The following is a 23,829-nucleotide window of genomic DNA, read 5'->3' on the forward strand; positions in this document are numbered from 1 at the left end:
CAAATGTCAGACTGCAGGGAAAAACAATCTTGTTGTTTATCTGTCAAGTTAATATTTGGGTATTATCTTGAAAAACATAATTGTGTTCATGTTGATAGCAGGCATCCATATCATAAAAGTTTTGTTGTTGTTGTTGTTTTAAAAGGGATTATGAACAGATTTGTCTCCTTGTGCATGGAAATTACAAGTAGGCATTTAGTCTAAATGAATTATGGTCTGAATGCTTAAGGAAAAGACTTTGGAACTAGGGAAATACTTTATGCATACAGAAAGGGTGAGTTGGACAAGGTGACCACCAGAAGTCTCTTTCTTGGAAGTCAAACTGGGGCTCCAGAGCAGCAGGACTGGTCAGGCTGGGAGTAGATAATAGATTTTATTTTACTTTATTTTTCTGAACAGCTAGACATTGGTTCAATTCTGCCTCTTCTTCTATAGTGTAATCTATTGTCATTTGCTTGAACTGGGATGGAGAAAGACTATTACAAAACACCCCTGAAAATTTTACTTCTAGTCATCTTCAACCTGCTATGGCTTACCCTTACGTAGTGACAATGAAAAATATTAGGCTATGTCTCAATTGCATGTGCATTTCTTGTTGTGCCAGTTAATCCTTGGTTCTTCATTAGTCAAAACACTGAAAAAGTTTGTAAGGGACTTTCCATTTGGGGAGTCTGCTTGCGTTGCTGCTGAGGGTATTGTAAGCAATTTGTTAATACCTAGATTCCCACCTGAAATCGTTAGAAAGTATTTCTAGCATCCTAATGAATTTTATTCTTCTGATTTGCATGGCTCTGACAGAGAGAGCAATGTTTATGCAATATCTTTAGTGAAAAAAAAAAAAGTATGCTGTGAAATCTCCAGGTACAAACAGGAAGAAGGCAGCCAACAGAACACTGACTGCCAGCTGCTGATTCATTTCCAGAGACCAAGAAATATGGGATATATTTTGTACATTCATATGTATATTGCAGAGCATGCCAAGTTTGCATATCTAACACATGCACACACATCTCTCCTCTGCAAGCCATGTGAAGACAGGTAGGTTATTGGGGAAGGAGGAGAATATGTAATATTAGCAACAATGCCTCATTGTATATGATATCATTACAGGTAGGGAATTTTTTATTTTCAGTCTCAAGAGACAATCAGTGAAGATTGCTAATTTAGTCATCATCACCTGAATACCTTTTACTCAGGCCTGATTCTGATTTTGTGGAATTAAGACCACTATATTCAGGACAGTCAGAGTTATAATGCCTAATAAAGTGCAACCACTGGCTCGGGAGGGCGGACAGGGGAAGGAGGAGCAAAGCTCAGGTGTATCAGGGTGTAATGGAGGGAGGAAAGAAATGAGGAAATTTGGAATTCAGCCTTGTGTCTGTGTCAGGGAGGGAGCTTCAGTCAGAACAGAGCTTTTTTTCCAGCTGAGCAGGTGGATAGAGACATGCTTTGTTTTTAACCCCTTTTATGGGCACCTTTTAACAATTGAGCTTCCTGTATTCATTAAAACTATTTCCAGTGTTGACCTTGTTTTGCTGAAGTGTTAATGGGATCAGAGTCAGATGCACAGCAATCAGTGTTTTCTGTGTTATTTCTCTGGATTAAAATATTTCTTTTAATCTTCTTGTGAAAAACTTGCCTCTTTCCCCTTTCTCTTTCCCTCCTGTCTTACAGTCACTGTTTGCTGTTACGTTACCCAGTTCAGTTCTGATTCTCATTAATGGAGGCCTGAGTAAGAACAGAATCATGTCCAGTGTAGAGGTCTTCAGGCAATAATGACTTTGTCTGAAATGAAACAAAGTAAGAGAAAAACATGTTATGTCGTAAGCACGCTCCCTGGTTTATTAAAGACAAATTTAAGTGTATAAGCACAAAGCATAGAATACATTTTCTACATTTAGTTTTTTTGCCCAAAGACTATAAAATACTCTCCCTCAATTAGTAGTGTATTCTGTGTTACAGTGAAGCACCCGTAAAATACAGGCAGGCAAGGAAAGATACAGGCAGAAAGTAGTACTTGAGGATTCAAAAATAATCTGAGCTTTTCTTGTGTGGTCTAGTCCCCAGACAACTGGAGGTTTATAGTTCACAGTGCTTATCTGGAAATGCTGTTTGCCTGCAGGCTCGGAGAAGTCATAAAACTTGATCCTTTAAAATCCTCTGTCCTAGAGAGGGGGGGGAGTAGTGGGGAAATCCTTTGCAGTAAGGTGCAGCAGTGAATTCTGAAGACTGAGAGCAGAGCTCTTCTTGAGTATGTCAATGTGGCTCCCAGTTCTAAGGTAATAAGAGAATTCTCTTCCTCCTGAGGCTCCCTGAATGTAGTGTCTATGTCCTATGCAAATTCCAGGATTTAATCTAAGTAACAGGACTTGCTCCCCACGCCCCCCCAGTTATTTGTCCAACCACAGTTGGACAGTCTTAAGGAACTTTTTTTTTTTTTTTTTTTTTTTTTTTGCTTTTTCTCATGATTGAATATGTCTTGCATTCTAATCTACTTTTTCCTGCGGGCACTAGCATTCAGAAGGCATGGCTATTTAAGAAAAAAATCTCATTACAATCATGGTATATTAATAAGCTATCAATTAAACATTTTTGCTACCTCTCACTACATACTCAAAATATATTTTTAAAAAGTCATAGGAAGATTGCCTGTAAAATTTCTCTGTAAAATTTCTTCTACATTCCTTCTTCTAAATAGTCTTTCCCTGTGGGGGGAGAAAGGGATGTCAAAGCCTAGAATTAATGCAGGCGTGAAATTCTTTTTTTCTAGCCATCTGCTGATTATTCCTTCCGTTGCTAACTCAATAGCAACATCTAGCTGTAAACTTTTAGTCAAGAAGTCTATGGGGTTAGCAAGGGAGAAAAGGTACATCTTTACCATTGTACTCTTGCTGTAATTTTCTTTTGTGTTCCTGATACTGAAAATCACCACAGTGGAAATGATTAATCTCACCCAATTATTTTAAGGGATGATGAGATACACATGTCATCTAGCTTTTAATTAACATTGCCTTTTTAATTTCATGTGTCAACTTGGAAGCAAAGAATGAAATATAAAGTAGTGGTATATGGAGGTGATGTAATTACCCTTTACATTACAGTATTCAACTTGGACTTAGCACATTGCTATCTAGGAAGAGGATTTCTGATTAGCCACTGAATAGACAATGTTATACACAATCTATATCATGCTGTTAACAGCTACAGTTTCAGATTCTTGACGATTATATTTTTTCATATTATATTACAATGTCAAATCATCATCACAAATTCCCACCACAGCAAAACAAAACACGAACAGGTTTTGTGTATGTAAAATTTGAGATGCTTGTCTCCTGCTCAACTTTGTGCTGCTTGGATTTCTAAGATCCAATAGGCCAGATACTTGAAGTGGATATAGCTACAGAGATTTATGAGGTCCAGCTCTTTTCCACACCTTCCTTGCTGACTCTGATTCTTCAGGTCCTCAAGACTGCAATATATATAATTCAACCTCTTAATATTTTTTCTATCAGCCAAACTTTATTTTATTATTTTCCATTCTTTCTTCTCAGTCATTTTTCCCAAGGATTTAATAACTAATTTCATAACCTAGAAGATGATACATGTAAGCTTTTATCTTTATTAAAGTTTATCATCATAGTTCATTAAAGTGAAAGTCATGCCCTGCAGGATACACAGTGGTTATAATGTGGAAAATAATATGCAAAATCAATATAAAAATACTAAATGAACATGGTATATAACAGTGACAAGTGCAATCAGCTTTACTGGTTTGATGACAAACTGGGTTGTAAAACTCTGACTTATTTTTTAAATTAAATAATTGTCCACTTAGTGTATGGTTTGTTTTCACTTTTCTGATTCTAATTAGCTAGTTAAATTCTGTTTTTAAATGAGAGGAAATGTGCATTTTAAACATTGTTTTAAACACTAGTATACTATGCATCTATAAGGTGATATATTCTAAATTAAGAATCACCTGTTCTTAAGAATCATGTAAAATAACACCTTTTAAACTGGCTCCAGTAAAGTTGACTAAGTACATCTAAGTTGACTATACATCTGCCTATCTTTTCAATATCTATATTCATAAACATCCGTAAGACTTTCACTCTTTTACTTTATGTGACAGAAAAATAAGTTCAGAAAAAAATATCAAATTTCAATACTAGGAATGTGCCTCACTGCCTTTAGGACTTTTTTCTTCACAGGTTAAATTGTCTTCATTATGTTTTGAAAAAAATATTTTTAAAAGTTTATTTTCATTTATGGATGTTTCATCCTTTGAAAACAAAACAAGCAAAAGCCTTGAGATAATCATTTACTCCAGACAGTAACTATTTTAACTTCATTTGAAAATTGGAAATGTTTGGATTTTGTTGAGTCTTTTTCTTGCATTTTTGGCAAATACAAATATTATCTCAGCTCTTGAAACTCCATGACTATTTCTTAAATGTTTCTTTTGTCTTTGATTCATTTAGAATAATATTAGTTGTCCTTTTGCCCCAATCCAAATTTTTGTAACTATTGTAATGTTTAATATTCTACAGAAATCTTCTATCATGTTGCATCTTGCATTTTTTTGTTGTTGTTAAGTCCTACTAGCAGTAGGACTCTGTATCATTTAATGTGAAATGTGTTGTGAAGCAATCCAGAAAAATGACAATCAGATTGGTAGAAACTCTGCAATACTTCTCTGGTGGTCTTTGAAAACACTTTATTGATGGACTTTCTGCTCTATTATTAACAGAATATGAACCTGATCTGAATAATAACTTCACAGTTATTCTAAGATCCCACTTCATAATTAAAATAAGAGCATGTTTGTTGCAAGTGTCTGACCCTATTAAGGATAATGAATCCAGTTCCACCCTAATTCTCTCAGGCTGCGTCCATAGGTGGCAGAAATCACTTGTGATCAAATGGTAAACACGAGTATGGCTGTATTAGGCCAAGTGTAAGTAATGATGAGTTGGAGAATTCCAGAGTACCAGAAAACAGCTTCTTCATGTAGTAATATTGATTCAGGACTACAGAATCAATGCAGAGAACAAAAGTTGAATTGAGGAAAGAATAATTTCTGTGAAATAAAGAGCTTTAATAAGATCTCATAAAAGAGTGATTTTCAGGGTTCTGGCTCAAGAGTATTTTATTGTAAAAATGAAGACACAGGAGAGGGCCTGCATGCTTAGAAGATTAATCAGTGACATAACAAAACAGTGATGCATTCTTTAAAAACATATTTTACTTTCGTCTGAAGATCTTTCTTTCTCCATCAAATGTATCTTGTTTCAGACTCTAGAGACTTTCCTTTTTTGTGCCCTTTTTAATAGCATTCAGTATTCTGAAAAATTCAAGGTAGATACCATTATACAGCATGATCGGTTTCCCTGTCATGTCAAAATGGTATATGAAACTTTACAATTTTTAGTAGATTTCTTTGCAAAGATAAATATAAAATGTCAACTTATTTATGGATGCATACTACTATTTAACATTAATTCTTATATCATTAACCATTATCATACAACCATATACCATTATCATTATTTTACATGCTATCCTTGCTAAAAATATGGTTCACAAATTTGTATTTTTCTACAAGTCATTTCACATTAGAGATGCAATAACAAATCCCCACAGAAAACCATTTCCCCCAATTATATATTCAGATCCAACTCTTTGATCAGTTTAACCATCGTAGTGGTCTTGAACTATAAAAATTTTTCCGAGAAACTATGTGCAACATGAGCACAAATCTGCTATATTTTGGATAAATTCATAGGTGATGAAATGATACTGTTTTTTTGCCGTATGAATTGTTCCGATCTCATGCTACCAAGAAATTCAGGTTAAGCAATCCATCTGCACTTCATGTGAAATACGGCTTTTATTATCTTGCAGTAAAAGTATTTCTCATTACAATATGTAAGATAATTCTTCAGCATTTATTTTCCAGATTGGCTTTAAATTTTTCATTTGAAGGCTTTGCAAAGGAAACACAGGAAGAAACAAGTATATGTTTAGATATACTATGTTTATATTTGATTGAGTTTTCTTCAGCAGTCTTTCCTTTGTGAGATTTGTAACTGCAAAACTCAGTCTGTGACTTAGCTCCGTCTTTTCACAAACCAAAGTATCAATTAAAAAATATCTCATAAGCTTCTGTCCTCTTACCCTGTGGACTACTGTTACTCAAGTAGGCTGTGCTTATGCTGGGATGCTTCCAGTTCTGCCTAGATTACTATACGCGTGACATGTTATTTTTACTGTTTTTTCCCTTTTGTATTTACTGTTGGGATCACTTACGTAGTTCAAAATCAGGGCATTCTATTTGTTTCTCAAAACTTCTTCCATGATAACTGTTATTGGATGAGTACTACATCCATCACCATGCTCAATTCCTTTCAACCAAAAAATAGGAGAATTTGATATTTTTCAGTTTCAGACTTGATTTTCATTAAAAACAAACAAATTCCACAGTGGTTTTATTTGGCTTTCAAATAATGAGGATGAATGTTAATGTGCCCGTTAAAAACTTTAATGGTTTTTGTAGCTCTATTCCGGCCTGACACACAAAGAAAATGGAGAGTCTAATGAGACCTTAATTAAAAGATGTCTTAATTATGCCTACTTTGATTGTTATGCATTGATATGGCTATGCTTAGATACTTTTAAGAACATAGAAAGTTAAAGCCTTAAATATAAAATTTAAAACAAAGATCTCACAAACTTTAATAATTAAAAAATGTTACTATTTGACCTTGTTGAAAGTGACCCAGGAAATGAGCAAGTGATAATTGTTTCACTTGAACTGTCTCTTTAGCTCTTCAGTATTTCGAAGTTTGCATTTAATGTAGCTTGTTAAATATCAGTACAGACTGTTCATATTTCCTGAATTAAGTATAGCAGCATTAAATATTTCTTTAACCATCACATGATACCAATCACATCTGTTTAACGTTCATTGTTAATTCTATCAAAAAACTTGCTTTGCACTTGAACTCTCCTACTAAGGACATAGTAAAAAAAAAAAAAAATTAATTTAAAATGATAAAAATTTAACAAGCTTGTTCCTTATACTTCACCTCTTCCCATGAAAACAAACCAAAACAAAATTATCAGTCATTTGTTTAATGCATAACCTATAATTATGGGTTTGTAACCTCGAATGAACAACCTATAGTTTAAAGTGTAATTTCAGAGGAGAAATAAGACCTACCACTTTTCTGAGGCATCAGCACAATCTTCCATTCTCTAGAGTGGTTCATGGGAATGCTATTAATTTCTATTACTCTTTTCTAGATGTTGTACTCGTACATCAATGCAAGTAATACATAACTAATATTGCATTATTTTAACAGAATATGTTCAATTTTGTTGGTTTATCTACCATTATTTTCGTGTTAAATCATTTGGTTTTCAGCATTGCTTTTTACATGAGAAAATTCTACTGGATAAACAAGAACTTTAAAGTGTTTTATTTTAATTACTGTAGTACAGCAAACTGATCCTAAAACTTGTGAAAGACCAATCCCATTGCAATTGATTTATTCTATTTTATTTTATTTTTAAAGGTCTGAGAAACCACTGCATTAACTAATCTGGTTTTCCTTGTAAAGTTCTCCCATTTATCTCTATGTAATTTCCTTCCTGCTATAACTGGAACATGAGTAAGGCATACCATTAAAAAATATAGAAATAAAAATTACCAAGTCTTCAAACACATTTCATGCCTTAATATTTTCAAATCATTTCTCTTGATGGTTCATTATTAATAATAAACCAAAGAACAGATTTATCTCTCTGATGCATCTGTCCTCTCTTTCCAATGACTGCTTCCTGATATGTACTTCAGTAGATAGGATGCAATGAAAGTCTTCTGTTTGGTACTCATTTATTTTCTCCATGTAATAATTTTGATAATATCCTGTTCAGAGTTAACAAGCCTCCTCTGTTTAGATTAACTATATGCAATCTTTCAGAAACTAAGAAAGAAGCTAGTAGCCAAAATGGAAGTTACCAGGAAGGATCACATGTTTGACCATGGAACTGTCTGGCAGCTTGGCAGATTTCTGAGTGCAAATCTTACAAACACAACAGCTGCTATTAAAAAGTCAGTAAAATGGAGGATAATGAAAAGACTGAGAAACTGACAGAAATTTTGAATTGATACAAGGAAATCTTTGTAAGACAGATTATTTATAGTCTATTATTAAAAACAAATTGTATTTTAGCCACGTCTGCTAGTATCAGTAATAGGTTTGGGGCAGGGGAGATTTATTATTTTTTTAATAAAAAAGTAAATATAATTAAAAATACACACTTATCAACTAGATTAGAACTTCAGATGTTTCCTGAATTATTATTGCAGCTCTCTGCGTATGTGTATATATATTTAAAGTTACTTCCTATCAACACTAACTCCAAGAGAAAATAACTAAAAGCTTTACAATACATTGCCTACTTCACGGTAGGGGGACAGTAATGAATTGTTGCTATATTTGTAGCATATATAGCTCTACTTTATATTTCATTTTAGAAGAAAATAGTTGAAATGCAACAATCATATATTAAGCTTATCTTGAATTTTTCTAAGATTCAATAATAAGAAGAAAAATCTTAATTCTGCGTTCTAGTTTCATAAATGGGTAATGAAGTACCCATTTTTATCAACCTTTCATCAAATCTCTGGTAAAATGAATGTGTTCCTGAAATATATAGTTGAACACTTTACAAAAGGACAGATGCAGCTGATTAATATTCTTATCATGAACTTCTCTTTTCCTTTGTAATGCTACCTTATCTGTCCTTGTAAGATGAATGGTAGAAAAAACAAATTATTACTAGAAAATCCTCATCACATTGGTTTTAATCAATACTGGTAGATATACTACAGTTTTACCCATAATTATGTCCTCAGACTAAATATTACTTGCATTCCTGGATTGTAAGAAGGTAATTGATGTCGATGCTGACATGTCTATACTCTCTAATTGTCGTTCTTCCTGCAGATTTTCTTTTATCTAGACAGAATTCTGCAAAGAGGAAAGATAAGATCAGAATGAACCTCAGACAGGCTGAATAATAAAATGCAACAACACATTATGTGGTTTTTAGAAAATTACACTTTAGAAAATTACACTTAAAAACCATCTCTGAAATTTTAAAAAACGAATAGGTGTTTTAGGCAAATTACTTCCATTAATGTCATTGGGAATTGTGCAGTGAAAACCCATCTGCACATTTTTATTTTTTATTTTTGGAGAAAAATAACACTATATTGTAAGGAAATATAATACTTTTCAGTAATTACGGTAGTACCTGGAGTTTTAGGAGCTCAGATGTGGGGGAAGATAATGGAATACCCATCCTGTCTCTTAGAGTTTCTGGTGATAATTCAGTATACTAAAATACTGCTTCTTGGAGATCTCTCTCCCTCCTCTTTGTCTACTCAAATCCAGAGTGTGTTCAGATAATACCGAAATAAATATATACACTGAATATTATTAGCTTATACAAGGAAAGACAAGAGTGTGTGTGTGTATATATAGTAGAACTTTTTTTTCCCTCTCATGTTCTATGATACGTATATATATACGGGCTACAAAGATAGGGGAATGGAGCACCTCTCCTATGAGGAGAGGCTGAAAGAATTGGGACTGTTCAATCTGAAAAAGTGGAGGCTCAGGTGAGATCTTATCACTGCCTATAAATGCCTCAAGGGAGGGTGCAAAGAGGACTGAGCCAGGCTATTTGAAGCATTGCCCAGTGATGAGACATGAGGCAGTGGACACAAACTGGCCTATAAGAGGTTCTGTTTAAATGTCAGAAAGCACTTATTTTCTGTGTGGATAACTGAGCACGGGAATAGGTTGCCTGGAAAGGTTGTGAAGTCTCTGCCCTTGGAGATCTTCAAAAGCCATCTTTTGTCTGCCAGGACATGGTCCTGAGCAACCTGCTGTAGGTGTCTGTGATTGAGCAAGAGGGTTGGACCAGTAGAACTCCAATGGTCCCTTACAATCTCAACCATTCTGTGATTCTGTACTATTCATCTATGGCACCTTATCAACTTCTCCTGTGTTATCGCATTTCCTTCTTGGTGGGTTGAAAGAAAGTCTTATATTGCCATGTATGGCTAGCATAATTGTACATTGATTATTGGAGCACTTAAAGTTTAATGCAAAAATAAGCACAACCGTAATCTACTGTTGTATAACCATCATTTATGTAGCATGCATAGCACCTCCCACTTACATGCAAGTTGTAGCCTGCATTTGATGAGACAAATTGGTTTATATATTCCTCTGTACAGAAGCCATTTTGGTTGTAATAGCATTCAGTAAGTTTCAATGCAATATACCTCTTCACTACTTCAACCATGCATTAGGTATTTTAGTGATTAAAGCAGTATAAAAAGAACAACACTACATCTAAAATTAATAGAACATTTTTTTTTCCTCCCATGTTCCATGAAACTGTCTATGAATTTAATTTGGATTTGGTCTGCCATAAAAAATGAGGTATAAAGTCATAATACTAGAACCAGAAATTACAGTTACATCATATTTCTGTAAAAGTGAGCTGCCTAAAAAATTTACCCAGAGCAAGCCTCTATACACGTTCATTTGAAGTTTTTTCCTATTTGGCTTAGAGCTTTGGCCAGTTGGTTTTGGACATCTCTTCTAATGAAAGCAGTGTGAGTATAGAAGGGCAACAGCCCATGGAAGAGTTGATCCATAATGTCAACATGAAGATTCTTTTTTTTTTTTTTTTACCCTGTTAAAATAACACACACTTTTGAAAACAGGCCATTTTCTGCTTCAGTAAAGTGGAGGAAAGACTATTTGGCCTTTGCCTACCGTTTTATTGGGCCCACAGTATCCTTAAGATTACTCTTGGACAAGATCTTTTATCAAAAGTAAAACGATAATAGAAAAGCATTTCAGAATCCTACTAAAAAGCAATGATTTAGTTAAATGAGGGTCTTGAATTTAAAGATAAGATAAAAATCAAAACTACTTCTCATCTTCTTTTCAACTACAGTAGTCATTGGGGTGTATGGGCCTAACTCTAACTCCTAGCTCTTGGGAGCTATCTGTAGCTTGCTGCATGCAAGTCTTTCTATACCAGGCAGCAATTTTAGGAAATGTGTCATCATCAGTCCTTCATACGTAAGCTCACCTGAAGAATCTTTGCTTTTAAAATACTTCTATGTTTCTCTGCTTTTTTTTTTTTTGAAAAGTATTATTCTGTAGAATGTAATCAGTTTTCCACAAATCTTTTTGGTTTATACAATGTTACTGTGCCATAAACATGAAGTTATTTCAATGCAGTTGCTAATGAATGCTGCTGAAGAACATTAAGCTTAAGACTGTGACTTTAGCCTGAAGCAATTGTTCCACCTCAAGGACCAAGGTTTTGTTTACTCTGTCTTAGAGGATCCAAAGCTGCCTTTAAGACTAGTATATGCACTACCAAGACATCCATGAGCTTTGCTTTAATGCACAGTCAGACATGCCTAAATAGAAAAACTGTGGATCAGCCTTTTTGCAGAGCTTCTATGGACAGAACAAAATGTATGCTTTGCTGAAGCATGGTCTTGAGATAGTTTCCTTTAAAAACATACAGGTAGGGACAAGGTGATTTGGAACTTTTGCATATCTTTATTTCTTCTCTGCTGCCCCTTTGCTTTAAGGGGTTGTAATTTGCTGCATGCAAAGAACAGCTTCTTCCAGGGACTGCTGTGTTGTAGACCTGTTCTTCATATTGATCAGGGATCTAAATCAGCAAAGCAAGAAAAAAATCAGATTTCACAGATTTGCCCAACCCTGATCTCTGTGGGGTTCATTTGTTTGTTTAATGAAACAAATCTTGCACTTCATCACTTCAGCATCTAGGCTTCTCAAATACTGTTGTGTCCCTTTTATTAGGGGTTCATTATCCAAGACTTCACCAAATGTTCTCCATAGGCCTCTAAGGGTTACTGTAAGACTCCTTTTATTCAGTGCTAACTAATCCTGGGCATGTCAATAATTCTGTGAAAACTTCAAGAGCTTTTTTTTCCTTATTTCTGCCTAGTCAACTCTCTCTGTGTTTTGCTTCTTTCATGCAATCATACATTCACATGATGTGTTAACTGATCCAAGAACAGTCTGTAACATAATATTTTCCCAGAATTTGCTTCCATAAATGGTAGCAATGTCCAACAGGATTGAGCTGTGTATGCAGAATACCAGCACAAGAATCCTGTTGCAAACATTAAATTACCATGCTTTCTCTGACAAGTCATGTTCTGACAAGAGCAGCAGCAAAATGGGTCACGTTTTGCTCATTCTTACTGTACTAGATGGAGGCAAGGCCTTGTTTACTGCTACTTGACAGGAGAGCTTTACAAATGCAAATCTTGTTGCTACTTTGCATGTGTTTTGAGTTCGAATTGCAATTGTACTGCAGTTGCTGAGAGTATGTGATAAAGTCTGATTTTGTGAATTTTTTTGAAATACAAATGCTCAGCATAATGTCGTTGATCAAACTGGTTCTGAGAATACTTTACCAAATTGCTTTGTGTGCACGTGCTCTCTACTTGCTGTGACCAGAAGCTATTATTTCATCCATAAATAAATAGTTTCTGTGCGTTATAATTTGAATTTCATAACCCGTTGTATTAATATAAGCTAATATGTAGATGTTCTACTATCTTAGCTTGTACATGTTTTAACAGCATGCTAAAATGTATTATTTTGGTAATATCTCTCACTGAAATATATGTAACTAATTATTCCTTTAATGCTTTTTTCTTTAAAGTTAATATATAGTAGCAAAGTATCCCCAACTGCAGAATGATCATTAAAGGTAATGAACACACAAGTATTTTTCTGCATTTTAACTACATTTTATGATCTGACTAATGATAAATTTTCATTATAAAATGTTAATTAAGCAAATAAGTTTGCATTCCCTCTTTCATCAGTTTCTGTAATTAGTGGTTTATGTTTATTAAATTATTTTAATTTTTGTCGCATTACAAGGACGAAGTCCTATATGCTTTAGACTAATTAGCACTTTGCTTATCGTAAGAATTCCATTAATTCAGCAGTTGCTTTTTAAATACAGCAGATTGGGAAAAGAGGATTTCTCCTGAGTTTTGCAAAAGAGAAATAAGACTTATCTTCTAGCCCACTCTAGGCAGACAACTCAGGCAGGCAAATGAGTGAGGCTCTAGATGTAGTATGTAGTTTGATTTGTAAGAACACAGAATTAACTGGAATTCGGTGTCTATGTGCAACGTCTGTGGTTTGTAAATACCTACTCTTTTCCTTTCAGGAAGAGAAAAACAAACAAAATGAACATAATGCATACTTAAATAGGGCTACAAAACTACTGTTCCTACAATGGTCTGGTGTATTTTGTTAGTTCTAAAACATTATCTACCTGTACAGATCAGCTCTGGTCTTTTTTGTAAGCATCTGCGTACCTTCTTTTGAATCACTGCTCATTGAGAGTCCCTTTGACTATCCTGTTCTACTCCCTTTCTTGCTAATACAAAACCCTTTATCTGAAATCAAACTTGATAATATTACAAAATTATTTACAGAATGTCATTTCTGAACAGTAACATTGCTCATTGTCATAATGTCAAGATGTTTGAAGAGAAATTGATGCTATTTTGTGTTTTGAGACAAAGAGAAAATAACACTTGGAAAGGAGATTTTTTTTGTTTATATTTAAAACTTTTTTTTTTTACAGTCTAGTTTGATATATATATTGCAAATAGCTTATAAATTATAATTTGCCAGAATAGCAAACTGTGGGGCCAGCCATCCATGATCTTCTTTAGTTCACAAACACAGCAGAAAATTTGATATTTTTTCCACTTTTATCCACTGTGCTTTGAAAAGTTTGCATTGAATTCAGTTTGTTGGACACACCAGAAAGGCTTCTTTACAGTTCTAATATATTCTGCATTGATACATTTCATCGGACTGCTACAATATGATGCAACACAAAATGATGCAAAGCCATGGAATTTGATTAATTTTGTTTGAGACTTCTAGGTTCAAAACTATTTTGGTACATTGAAGCAAATCAAAAATCCTTGGATAATTTGTTCTGCTTACAGGTGACTTACAGCAGTAGATAATCACTAATATAATCACTAATGTGTAGCCCAAATGCAAGTGAAAATTTATTTTGTTATAAGCAATTGTTTGCTTACTTCTCTCATGTTTTTCTGTTCAACCAGGGAGAGTTCCTGCTCCCCTGAGCATTTGAACTTTATTTTCCTAAGTTATAGGTGCTTATAACATTTATTCAATTACATAAGTCATTGCTTCTTTATGGTTTTCTACATAAATTAGTCCATATACTTATATCTTTTAATAATAAGAAAGAGAACTGTATTTTATGCACCTTCAATATAAGTTTTTCTTCTATATTTTTTCACTATGTTTCAGTTGAAAAGGCTCTTATTGTAACAGGCTTTTGCTAGCCAGAGGGTTAATTTCGCAATTCAGAGATGCTCTACCCACTCTAATCACTGGTTAACCTTGAAATAACTTTAGGCTTACAGTCTTCTCTTTTCTTCTGGATGCACTTTGCTGCTACCAAGGGTCTTGCTGGCAGAAGGCATACTGCACCAAGGCTGTTCTGTGATCTGCTGGCAAAGGTTTTCTTTGTAGATTAAATGGTAGCTTACACTTAAAATTTGTGTCTTTTGAGAAAATGATGCCATGCAAAGCTGCTCCAAAATCTTCAGCTGAAATAAAAGAAAATAATGATATTAAGAAAATTATGACTTTAAAGAAAATGAAAGACATTACCAGCTAAAGCCTTCTTTCCCTGAAACTTGTTTTTATGGAGTAAAAGAAGTCTTAAGATATTTCATATAAAAAAGTCTTTTTTTAATTCTTAAAAAAAAGTGAGTACACAGTCCAGAAAAACATTTACATTGTTATAGGTATTCACATCTTTCCTTAGATTTATCTGTACAATATTGGCGTATTGAAGACTCAAAGAAGTTGATATGTGCACCATAACAACAAATCTTTGGAGCTTATTGATCAAATAAAACAATGCAGTTAGGCCTGGATTGTAGTCAGTACACTCATTTTGTTATTAGTAGTTTATAGAGTGTTAAAGATACCACATAAATTGCAGCAATAGGATAAGTAAATGTCTACTTTTTCTGTTCAAATATTTAAAATAAATATATCCTATAATAGAAATAGACCTGTAAAAGTGTTTTGCACTTAGCCTATTCCCAATGCCATTTTTCTGACATGAATTTATAAAACAGAAAATATTTGAATACTTTGCAGTACACAAAATGGATAACATGTTGAGCAACTATTGTGCAGAAGAGAAGTTTGAAATTTTTGGGGACAGATTGCTGCGTTGAGTAAGTTCACATAGTTTTTTCTCATGTCATTGGAGACAACTAGCTCAGTGTATTTTTACACTGAATATCATGATATGCAACAAGTTCTGTTTACTCTTGTCATGATCCAAAGGCGGGGGGAGTTAACCTGGCCTATGGATATATATGTATAGCAACAGTGAGGTCATAGGATTTCATAATACACAAAAGACACAGAAGTTTTATTTCTAAAGATTTTATTTTACAGTAGATCACCACAAAATCAGCACCAGCAAGCATACTATGATTAATAAGGCAAGCATGTGTATAGATAACAAGCTACTACAGGAAGCAAATATATCAGACATAGATATTGAGGGAATAGCACTAATTAGTGGTAGCAGTGATTAGAAATAGTAGGAAGGCAATTAGATGTAGTAAAAATAAGTAATACGGAAGCAAATATAGATTAGTATTTTAGGTTCAACAAACCTATCAAAATACTATGGCACTGAATATACTTACAGATTGCAAACTTATTGATGCTATAACAGCAAATATACATATGACAGGTTATACTTATCTATATTATAGATATTATATGCATATATACATATTCATAAAGACACTGGTACCAAATGTATCAGACTGATCCCAGAAGAGAGGTCTAGCCCATTCCAACCTCACAGGGGTCTAGTGAAAACTGATCTCAGAGGGACCAACTTTACAGGGTCTAAAACTAATCTCAGAGGAGACTGACCACCCACTGCAGAGTTTACACTGAAGCATCACAGAGTTAACCCAATGTTCCAGCAAAGCTTCAGCCTGTTTAAGGAGGAGAAAAAAAAAAAATGAAAAAAACAAAACCACAACACAATAGAGAGAAAGGAGCACATGCAACGCAGGAAGTTTCTCAGAGAGGGAGTCTCTATTTTTGGTAAAAATCAGGCCCTTTTTGTATCACTGAGATGTAAGAGGGTGTAGGACATCATCACTTCAGGTAACTAATAGATACTGTTAATGTTGGTCTTTATCCTAAGACAGCCAATAGATGATAATGTTCAATATTTTCCTTTTTTGTAAACAAAAACTTCTCGTGTCGATACCCACTTTTTCAGGCCAGCTTCCTCTTTCCCAGGCTATTTTTTACTGTCTCAGGTGATATATTCTTTTGTTTCTTATTTTGTCTTTATCAATGGTACGTTCAGGATGCCTCTGGTTCTCTGGTGTCCAGCTGTACTTCAAGGATGGCCCTGGTTCCTCAGCTGAGTCGTTAGGCCAAAGGCCGAGTTCCCAGGCCTGCAGTTTCCAGGCTGTCAGACTTTACTCTTGTCAGTGTTCAGCAACCATTTAATGTCAGTACTTTCTCATTATAGCCATGTTACCTCCTCCTATAATGCAGGTAACCACTCCCATCAGCTGCATTCTCTCGTGCAGGTGACTTGAGAGTGTTCAGTGAGTACGTGCAGTTACACGCAGGTGCACTACTAAAGAAAATTTCTCATGTTAACTGGAAAATATGAAATATGTATACAGACTTCAGCATTTCTGAAGAAATAACTTGTCGGTCATAACATAAAATACTCCTAAGTTAGATTAGGAGCACATGATATGGTAGCAGTTACCGGTTGAATGAGGAAAAAGTCTGTGCTGGTTGCCAGGAAACCAATGGGATGTGTGTCAAATAGTGAAATAAAATCAAAACAAATAAACAAAAGAGCTGTCAACTTGGGTTGTAGTTTCAGAGTATTCAGAGCGAGTCTTTTAGTAAATGAAATCACTGACTCTTTGAAAGTTTCTTGTTTTTCTCAATGTGTATTTTACTTGTTTCTTTGTTTCTTATGGATGAGTTTTTACTAATAATACTAAGAAAGGAACTTGGGTTCTTCAGCAAGACATGGTCATACTGTTAGAGGTATGGAAAGTAGAGCATTTAATAAGCATACCACTTAAAGTTTTCTATTTAAATATACCATTATTTTTCAAATGGAATTTAATTCCATATTTTAGTATGTGAAAAAAGTAATATAACTGGAAAGTATTGTTTAATAAATGTGTGTTCATATAAAAAATAAATTCCTTCAGCAACAGTGGGGCTTCATTATTCAGAAACTTGTTTAAGAATTGTTGTGCAATTAAATTACAAAAGCTTAGAAGTTTTTGGAAAAAAAATATCAGAATGTATATTTGTTGGAAGTGTGAGGCTGGAAATGCTTGTGTGTTTTGAACAAAATATAACCTAGACCTCATTTTTGGTTTAAAATAGTAAAATGATAAATTTCAGCCATTTAAAACTTTTATTTTGTGCTAATAATTTTGAAACAAATGTTTTTTAAGAATATTTGATGCAATTTTGCTAACAAAGCATGGTGGAAGTAAGTCAACACATTTAACATGGTTAAAGCCATGTTAATAATTCTTTATTAACATATTTATTCTATAAATATTCACCATCTATGAGACTAAAATCCTGGTAACATGTTTAAGGTTGATGGGAAAATCTATTTTCTTACACTCATAGGGGAGGGATTCAGAGATTTTCAGGGTAAGGAAGCAGAGCTAGAATTGACTTAGGTAAGCCAAATATTCTGACCTGAACTAGAGACAAGTGGGTCAGCCTGAGAGGTAGTGCTGATATCTTTAAGATTAAAAACAGCATCGTCCAGGTAGGAGCATCCAGTGGTGTAGGAAACAATTGGTAGGTTACATAGTGAAGAACTAAGGGGATCATAGTGAAAAACTTGCTGACTATGAATAAGATGTGGCATACTCTTTTTGGAAGGGAAATGTTATTTTGAAATATGTCAGTATATGTTATATGTTGCTGATGCAGTTACAGAGATGATGTAATTTAAAAAGTCCTTGGTTTTAGAAAGGTCTAAATTGGAATATTGGAATCCTTTAGACAACACATTTTTAAATGTTAAAAAATAGGAAGGGAAGACTTGGAAGACAACTGAACCAAGAGAGGACTACTTTGGTTTGCTTTAAAGATGAAATGTATTCTGTGTTCACTGGGTTGCAAGCAAGCAGGGAAAAACAGGAGAAGGGCTGGAAGAGGGGGAGAGAAATTTATTTGTAGTTGAGGAGATTCAGTCTGTTTCATCTGGGATGAAACTTTTGAAAATTTTGAAGAGAGTTAAGCTCTGATCCAGGGATTGCAAGGTTCTGGTCCTCCCTCCTTATCTCATGGAAGTCTTGTACTTTAGGCTGGTGGTCACCTTGATGGTTACCTAGTCCGGTTGATTAAAGCCGATCTAATTTCAAAGTAGCATCACATTGTAGAGAGTTTTGGTCAGTTGAATTTTAAACATCTCCCAAGATAGACATAAGGTGGCAGAGATTGCATGACCTCTTCTGGGTCATGTTCTGGTGCTTAATCACTGTCATTGTGGAAAGAAGGTGTGAAAAATTGTAGGGGACTTTAAAAACACGTGGTATAGGAAACTTTATGCAGCATAATTGACTTCTTCTCAGAACAGGAAGGAGGAGGAACTAGACTAAGCTTCTTTTGAATCCGTGTGTCTATGATTTATGTGGTAATTAATACTGAAAATAATACATATTTCTACTTTTAATTGCAGCAGGAAAAGAATCAGGAGGGCTCAAGAAGTAAAGGTAAGTACTAATTATTTTCAAAATGTGTTGATTCTTGTAATTATCACAAATCTAACATTCATTGTTGGTAAAAATCTATTTATGTACCTGGACAGATGGACAGATTGTTTGCTGAGTATTTGGTATTTGAAATGACAAAAATATATCCAGGAAAGGGGGGGATAAAATGTACATATCTAAGCTACTTTTTTTGAAGTCTTTGCTCGAGATGAGCAAGACTGACTGCTGTACTCTGTATGGGGTGAACTGCATCTTCTCACTAAGTTTGTGAACTAAACTACAGAATATTATTATACTTTAGTGAAGCATCAATACAATCACTTTATCTTGCTATGCAGTAAATTTGTAATTGGATGTGATTACAATTTACTCATAAATTAATTATGTCCTTAGCAGGATACCTTGCAAAAGTACTGTTTTTTTGCATACAGTTGTTTATACTTTCACTGCACCTTATTCTGTGCCACTGGTTAAAAAGTATGTGAAATAGAATATCTAGGTTATAGAAACAGCCTTTTATCAAGAAAATAGAGAGTTCCAAAACACAAATTGTGTATTTCATGCTTTTTTTCTAGTGTAAAACTTTTATGAGAGAGAATACCCAAATCTTTTTATTTAGTTTGTTAATCAAGCAATGAAAGGTGAAATTGCCATTACAGGCAGAGATAGTTGTCTTAATACTGTAGATGCAGGCTATTGTAGGTACTTTGAAAAGAAAAACAATGGAAGGTAAAAGAGGAAAGAATACCATTTAATGGCTACTTAGAGAGGATGGAGTTAAGTGACAAACCTACACCTTTTGTATTACCTAAGGAAGCAATGCTTAATCTTACCACCTGTGTTAGCTGTTCTTAATTCACTTATTTATTAGCCACAGTACTCATTACTCTCAATTTCCTTGCTCTCCCTCAAACTAAGGCTATACACGGGCATCTAAAGGCAAGCTAAATCTGTTGGTTGTGTGGAGTTGTGTCAGTATAATTGCATTGTTCATGATGATATAATTTACATAATATGAAAGACAATACAGAAATGAGAGATTCGTGAATATTTAATTTTATAGAGGTAGTAAACTTTTAAATCTTTACTTACAAAGATACTGAAATCAGGCATTTGTTATGGGCATGTATGCTTTCAAAGTTGTGTTACGCTTTTAGATCCTTTTTTCCCCCCACTGTAGCTAGGTGTGTAGTCATTATGCAGTGAAGAACAATTAAAAGTAGGAACAAGCTAGTGAGCTGGTTAGGAGTGTTCACCATATGCATTAGCTGTTAGTTTAGTTAACTAACCAAATAAAGTTTTCAAAGGCTTATAAAATATTGCTGGCAACTACAGCCAAAGCAAATCATTTAACTACTTAAAGGGAGATATCCATTATCTCTAAACGGGCAGTGAAATTGGTACTCAGATGCACAAAATTTGTTGTGATTATATCTGTAACATCTCTTGAGGAAATTTTTAATCTACTGAACTTCCTGCATGCTGTGCATACCTAAGCTGACAATTCAAGATCTTAGAAGATTTCAGTGGTTTTGGAAAAAATATTCCACTGTTCTACACATGTGTTTGTTTATGGTATGTTTTTTATTTATTTTTCCTTTTTTGGCCTTCTCTTTTTATATTCTTTAAATTTCTTCTGTGTTTCCATGTGGTTGTTTTTCCATGTCATTTGCAAATTTTCAAAAAAGTATTTTTATTTTACTTGTCAATTATGGTATATAAGATTTTTTTTTCTGTTTAAAATACTGGTTTGTTTGGATGAAATAGGGCTAAAGTAATATTTTTTCATAAATGTTGCTGTATTGTCAATGACCACCTGTCTTTCCTTCACTACTGTACTACCTGTGCAGTACCTGATTATGTTGTGTTGTGTTCTGCACTTGTTCTTGTGAGGCAGGTAATTTTTTTCCGCGATTCTCAGGACAGAGTTGCAACTGTATTACTTACACTCTCTGCATTTTGCAGCTACCATATATGATAAAGGGACAAAATGTTTTCTTCAGATCCTTAAATCGTTTGAAACTTTCAAACCCGATGTCATCATCTTGATTCAGAGGACAATTACAAGTTCATGTTAAACAGGCCAGCCAAATGAAACCCTGGAGGCTCTGGGAGTGCCTCATAACTTCCATTGGTATTAGTGTTTCAGTATCTAATTTTTATTTAGTACTTCTTCAGGATTGTATTTTTATAAGATGAGAACATTGCAGCAGAATTAAGACATTAGTAACTGGCACCATTCCTTAGCTTTTCACATATTATAAATGCCTAATAATTTTTCATTTTACTTCATCTATTGCTGTAAAATACATCTGATTCCTATTTATATTTTACTAATGATGCTGTTATTGTTTTGCAGTGTTTGGATTTTGTCCTGACATTTTTCTGACCCACTTGTTTTTCCCATCTGTTACTTCTGCTGTCAACCACTAAGTCAATCACACCAAAATAGAAGCCAGTACTCGAACATGCCCTGTTCTGACACTAATCCCACCTCTCTCTGATCTGTGATATTCTTTTGCTTGTTTCATTTAATGTATAATAGAAATTTCTGTACACTTTTTAAGAAAAAAAAAAAACGCCACTTTTACATAAAATAATACAGTTCTACTATTTTACAATTTCACTATATGATGGCAAAATTTCTTATACTTTTGAGTGTTTTTCTGTATGAAAATGGTTATCACCAGTGTAAAATACAAATTGAGTTTTGTAACACAGGCCTTCTATTTAATTAGGTACATATATAAAAATAACAATAGTGTGAAAAAGGTTGGTGCTAAAACATAAAAAAAGGTTCTCTAACCATGCATTTAATATGAATATAAAATATACTATTTTAAAGTATATAAATTTATATGCATAGATACAGTAAAACAAAAGTGTAATCTTAAAATGTGTTTACATACTTAACACGCGAGGTGTAGATATAAAAAGAATGTGGTCCGTATAACCTGTTTACACATTCAAATCTTCAACACTTAAATCATGCTTTCTTATTTAGCATACGTTAATAACCCCCCCAAAAAACAAACAAAAAAAACCAAAAAACAAAAAAAACCCACCAAACAACAACAACAACAAAAAACAGTTTTGAAATTAGGCTGAGAGTGAGAGTAAGGCCATAATTTTTCTGATATTGAACAGTGATAATGATACTTGACACAACTTGTCTAGCTTTGCCTATTTATTTTAGCATCTTTTTTTTAGAACTGTTACCGAAAGGTGTATAAATTGTTTCAGCAAAGATTTGGAAAACAAACACTTTTCATAACATTTCCAAATGATCATGGTAAGGGGATTGAAAATAGATAATCCTTTAAGGTCCCATCCAACCCAAACCATTCTATCATTCTATGATATATGCAAGTAAATAATTTGTATGATATTTACTTGTATGGCTGTAGTTTATTTTAATGACACTTTAGAGTCTGACTGAACAGAATACTGTTCACATTTTTGCAAGCTACTATTGATCTGAGTTTTGAACATCATTAAAATCCAAAACTAAACAGGAGAACATTGACTGACCACATTTTAATTGCAACCCAAGTTTCTAGTTGTATTTAATCCTTCTAACTTTATGCTAACCTTTGTAGTAGGAATGTGAAATTGTTGACTCACAGATTGATTTCAAAAATGTAATTATTATTATGAACATATTGCCAGGCTTTTCTGATACCATTAACAAACATCTGTTCCTTTTATCATCTTAAGCTACCAAAAATAAACACCATACGAGCATCACTTGCCCATCTTACTTGCCTTTTGCTCCTTAAAAAGGTAACACACCTGCACGCTTGTGGGTTTCCAGATGGGTATAATAGTCTTTTTCTATACCCAGATAAAAGTTAGATAAGGAGGAGTGAGAAAAAGCTTAATAATGTTCAAAACTGAAAGAATTTAAGGGACAAAATCGGTAAGACCTTAATTAAATCAATAGCTTTTAAAAGTGACAAATTATCTCAAGATGCTTTCAAATGCCAGCGGGTGAGCAGACTGTTATGTCTATCCTGCAATATGGCTGTCTGGTATTGTTTTTGATACTGAAGAGAGCTGTGTATGTTCTGATGAGAATATATGGCATCAGCATCTTATGTCATGTTAAACCAATTAACTATGGCAAAAAATCCACTTCATTACTTTCTCTAATGTATCCAGTGACTCATTATGTCTGCTTGATCACACTATTCTAAATTCATATTTCAACAGACTTGTGTTATATGAGTATGGTGAGAATCTGAACTGCAGTCCTCCTGGACTGAATTGATTCATGTTTTCATTTGTTACACTGGAGCAATCCTTCTCTGGTAGACCAGAATGTATCATAAAAATTTATAGTATTTTAGAGAGTATGTGTAACAGCAGGCAAGTTAGTAAATATATGTCCAAGACTGTTCTTTCCATTGGAATGCAGCTGCTAAATATTTTTTCTAATATTTTATCATTATGTTCCAACTTACCTGAATGAATAAACTTTTAAGAGGTGGTCTGAGGATTCTTTGAATTCAGTATAGCCAAGACTGTCCCGTTTATCCTATTCCATTCTCCTCCAGTGCCTAATCAGGTCAAACAAATCTCTGTTGACTCTTAAGAATTGCCATAAGAAAGGCAGCTCCGTTTTCTGTTCAGAAAATTCTCCATTCCTCTCTTACATGACAGACTCAGTGCTATTGACTGAATTAAATATATATATATATATCTTTCTTTATTATGGAATTGCTTTCGCGTGATTAATCTTTGTCATAGCACTCTTTATAATGGTCTGAATCAGTTCAGTTGGGCTATGAAACACATTGAAAAGAAACAAAATTCTACCTGTGAAAATAATTTTAATGTAATAATTAATC

General features: G+C 33.9%; 1 protein-coding gene across 14 annotated transcripts in view; it reads left to right on the forward strand.

Moving 5' to 3' along the window:
* The window catches only part of FSTL5 (follistatin like 5), a 413,457-nt gene that overhangs the window by 156,430 nt on the left and 233,198 nt on the right, over positions 1–23,829 (forward strand). For all 14 annotated transcript variants that reach the window (XM_080590013.1, XM_080590014.1, XM_080590003.1 and 11 more), the window contains one exon: positions 18,946–18,979. In XM_080590013.1, the coding sequence (XP_080446139.1) occupies positions 18,946–18,979 (34 nt within the window). The remainder of the gene's footprint in view (positions 1–18,945; positions 18,980–23,829) is intronic.

Source organism: Anser brachyrhynchus (genome assembly GCF_964034855.1).
Source record: "Anser brachyrhynchus genome assembly, chromosome: 4".
Classification (NCBI taxonomy): Eukaryota; Metazoa; Chordata; class Aves; order Anseriformes; family Anatidae; genus Anser; species Anser brachyrhynchus.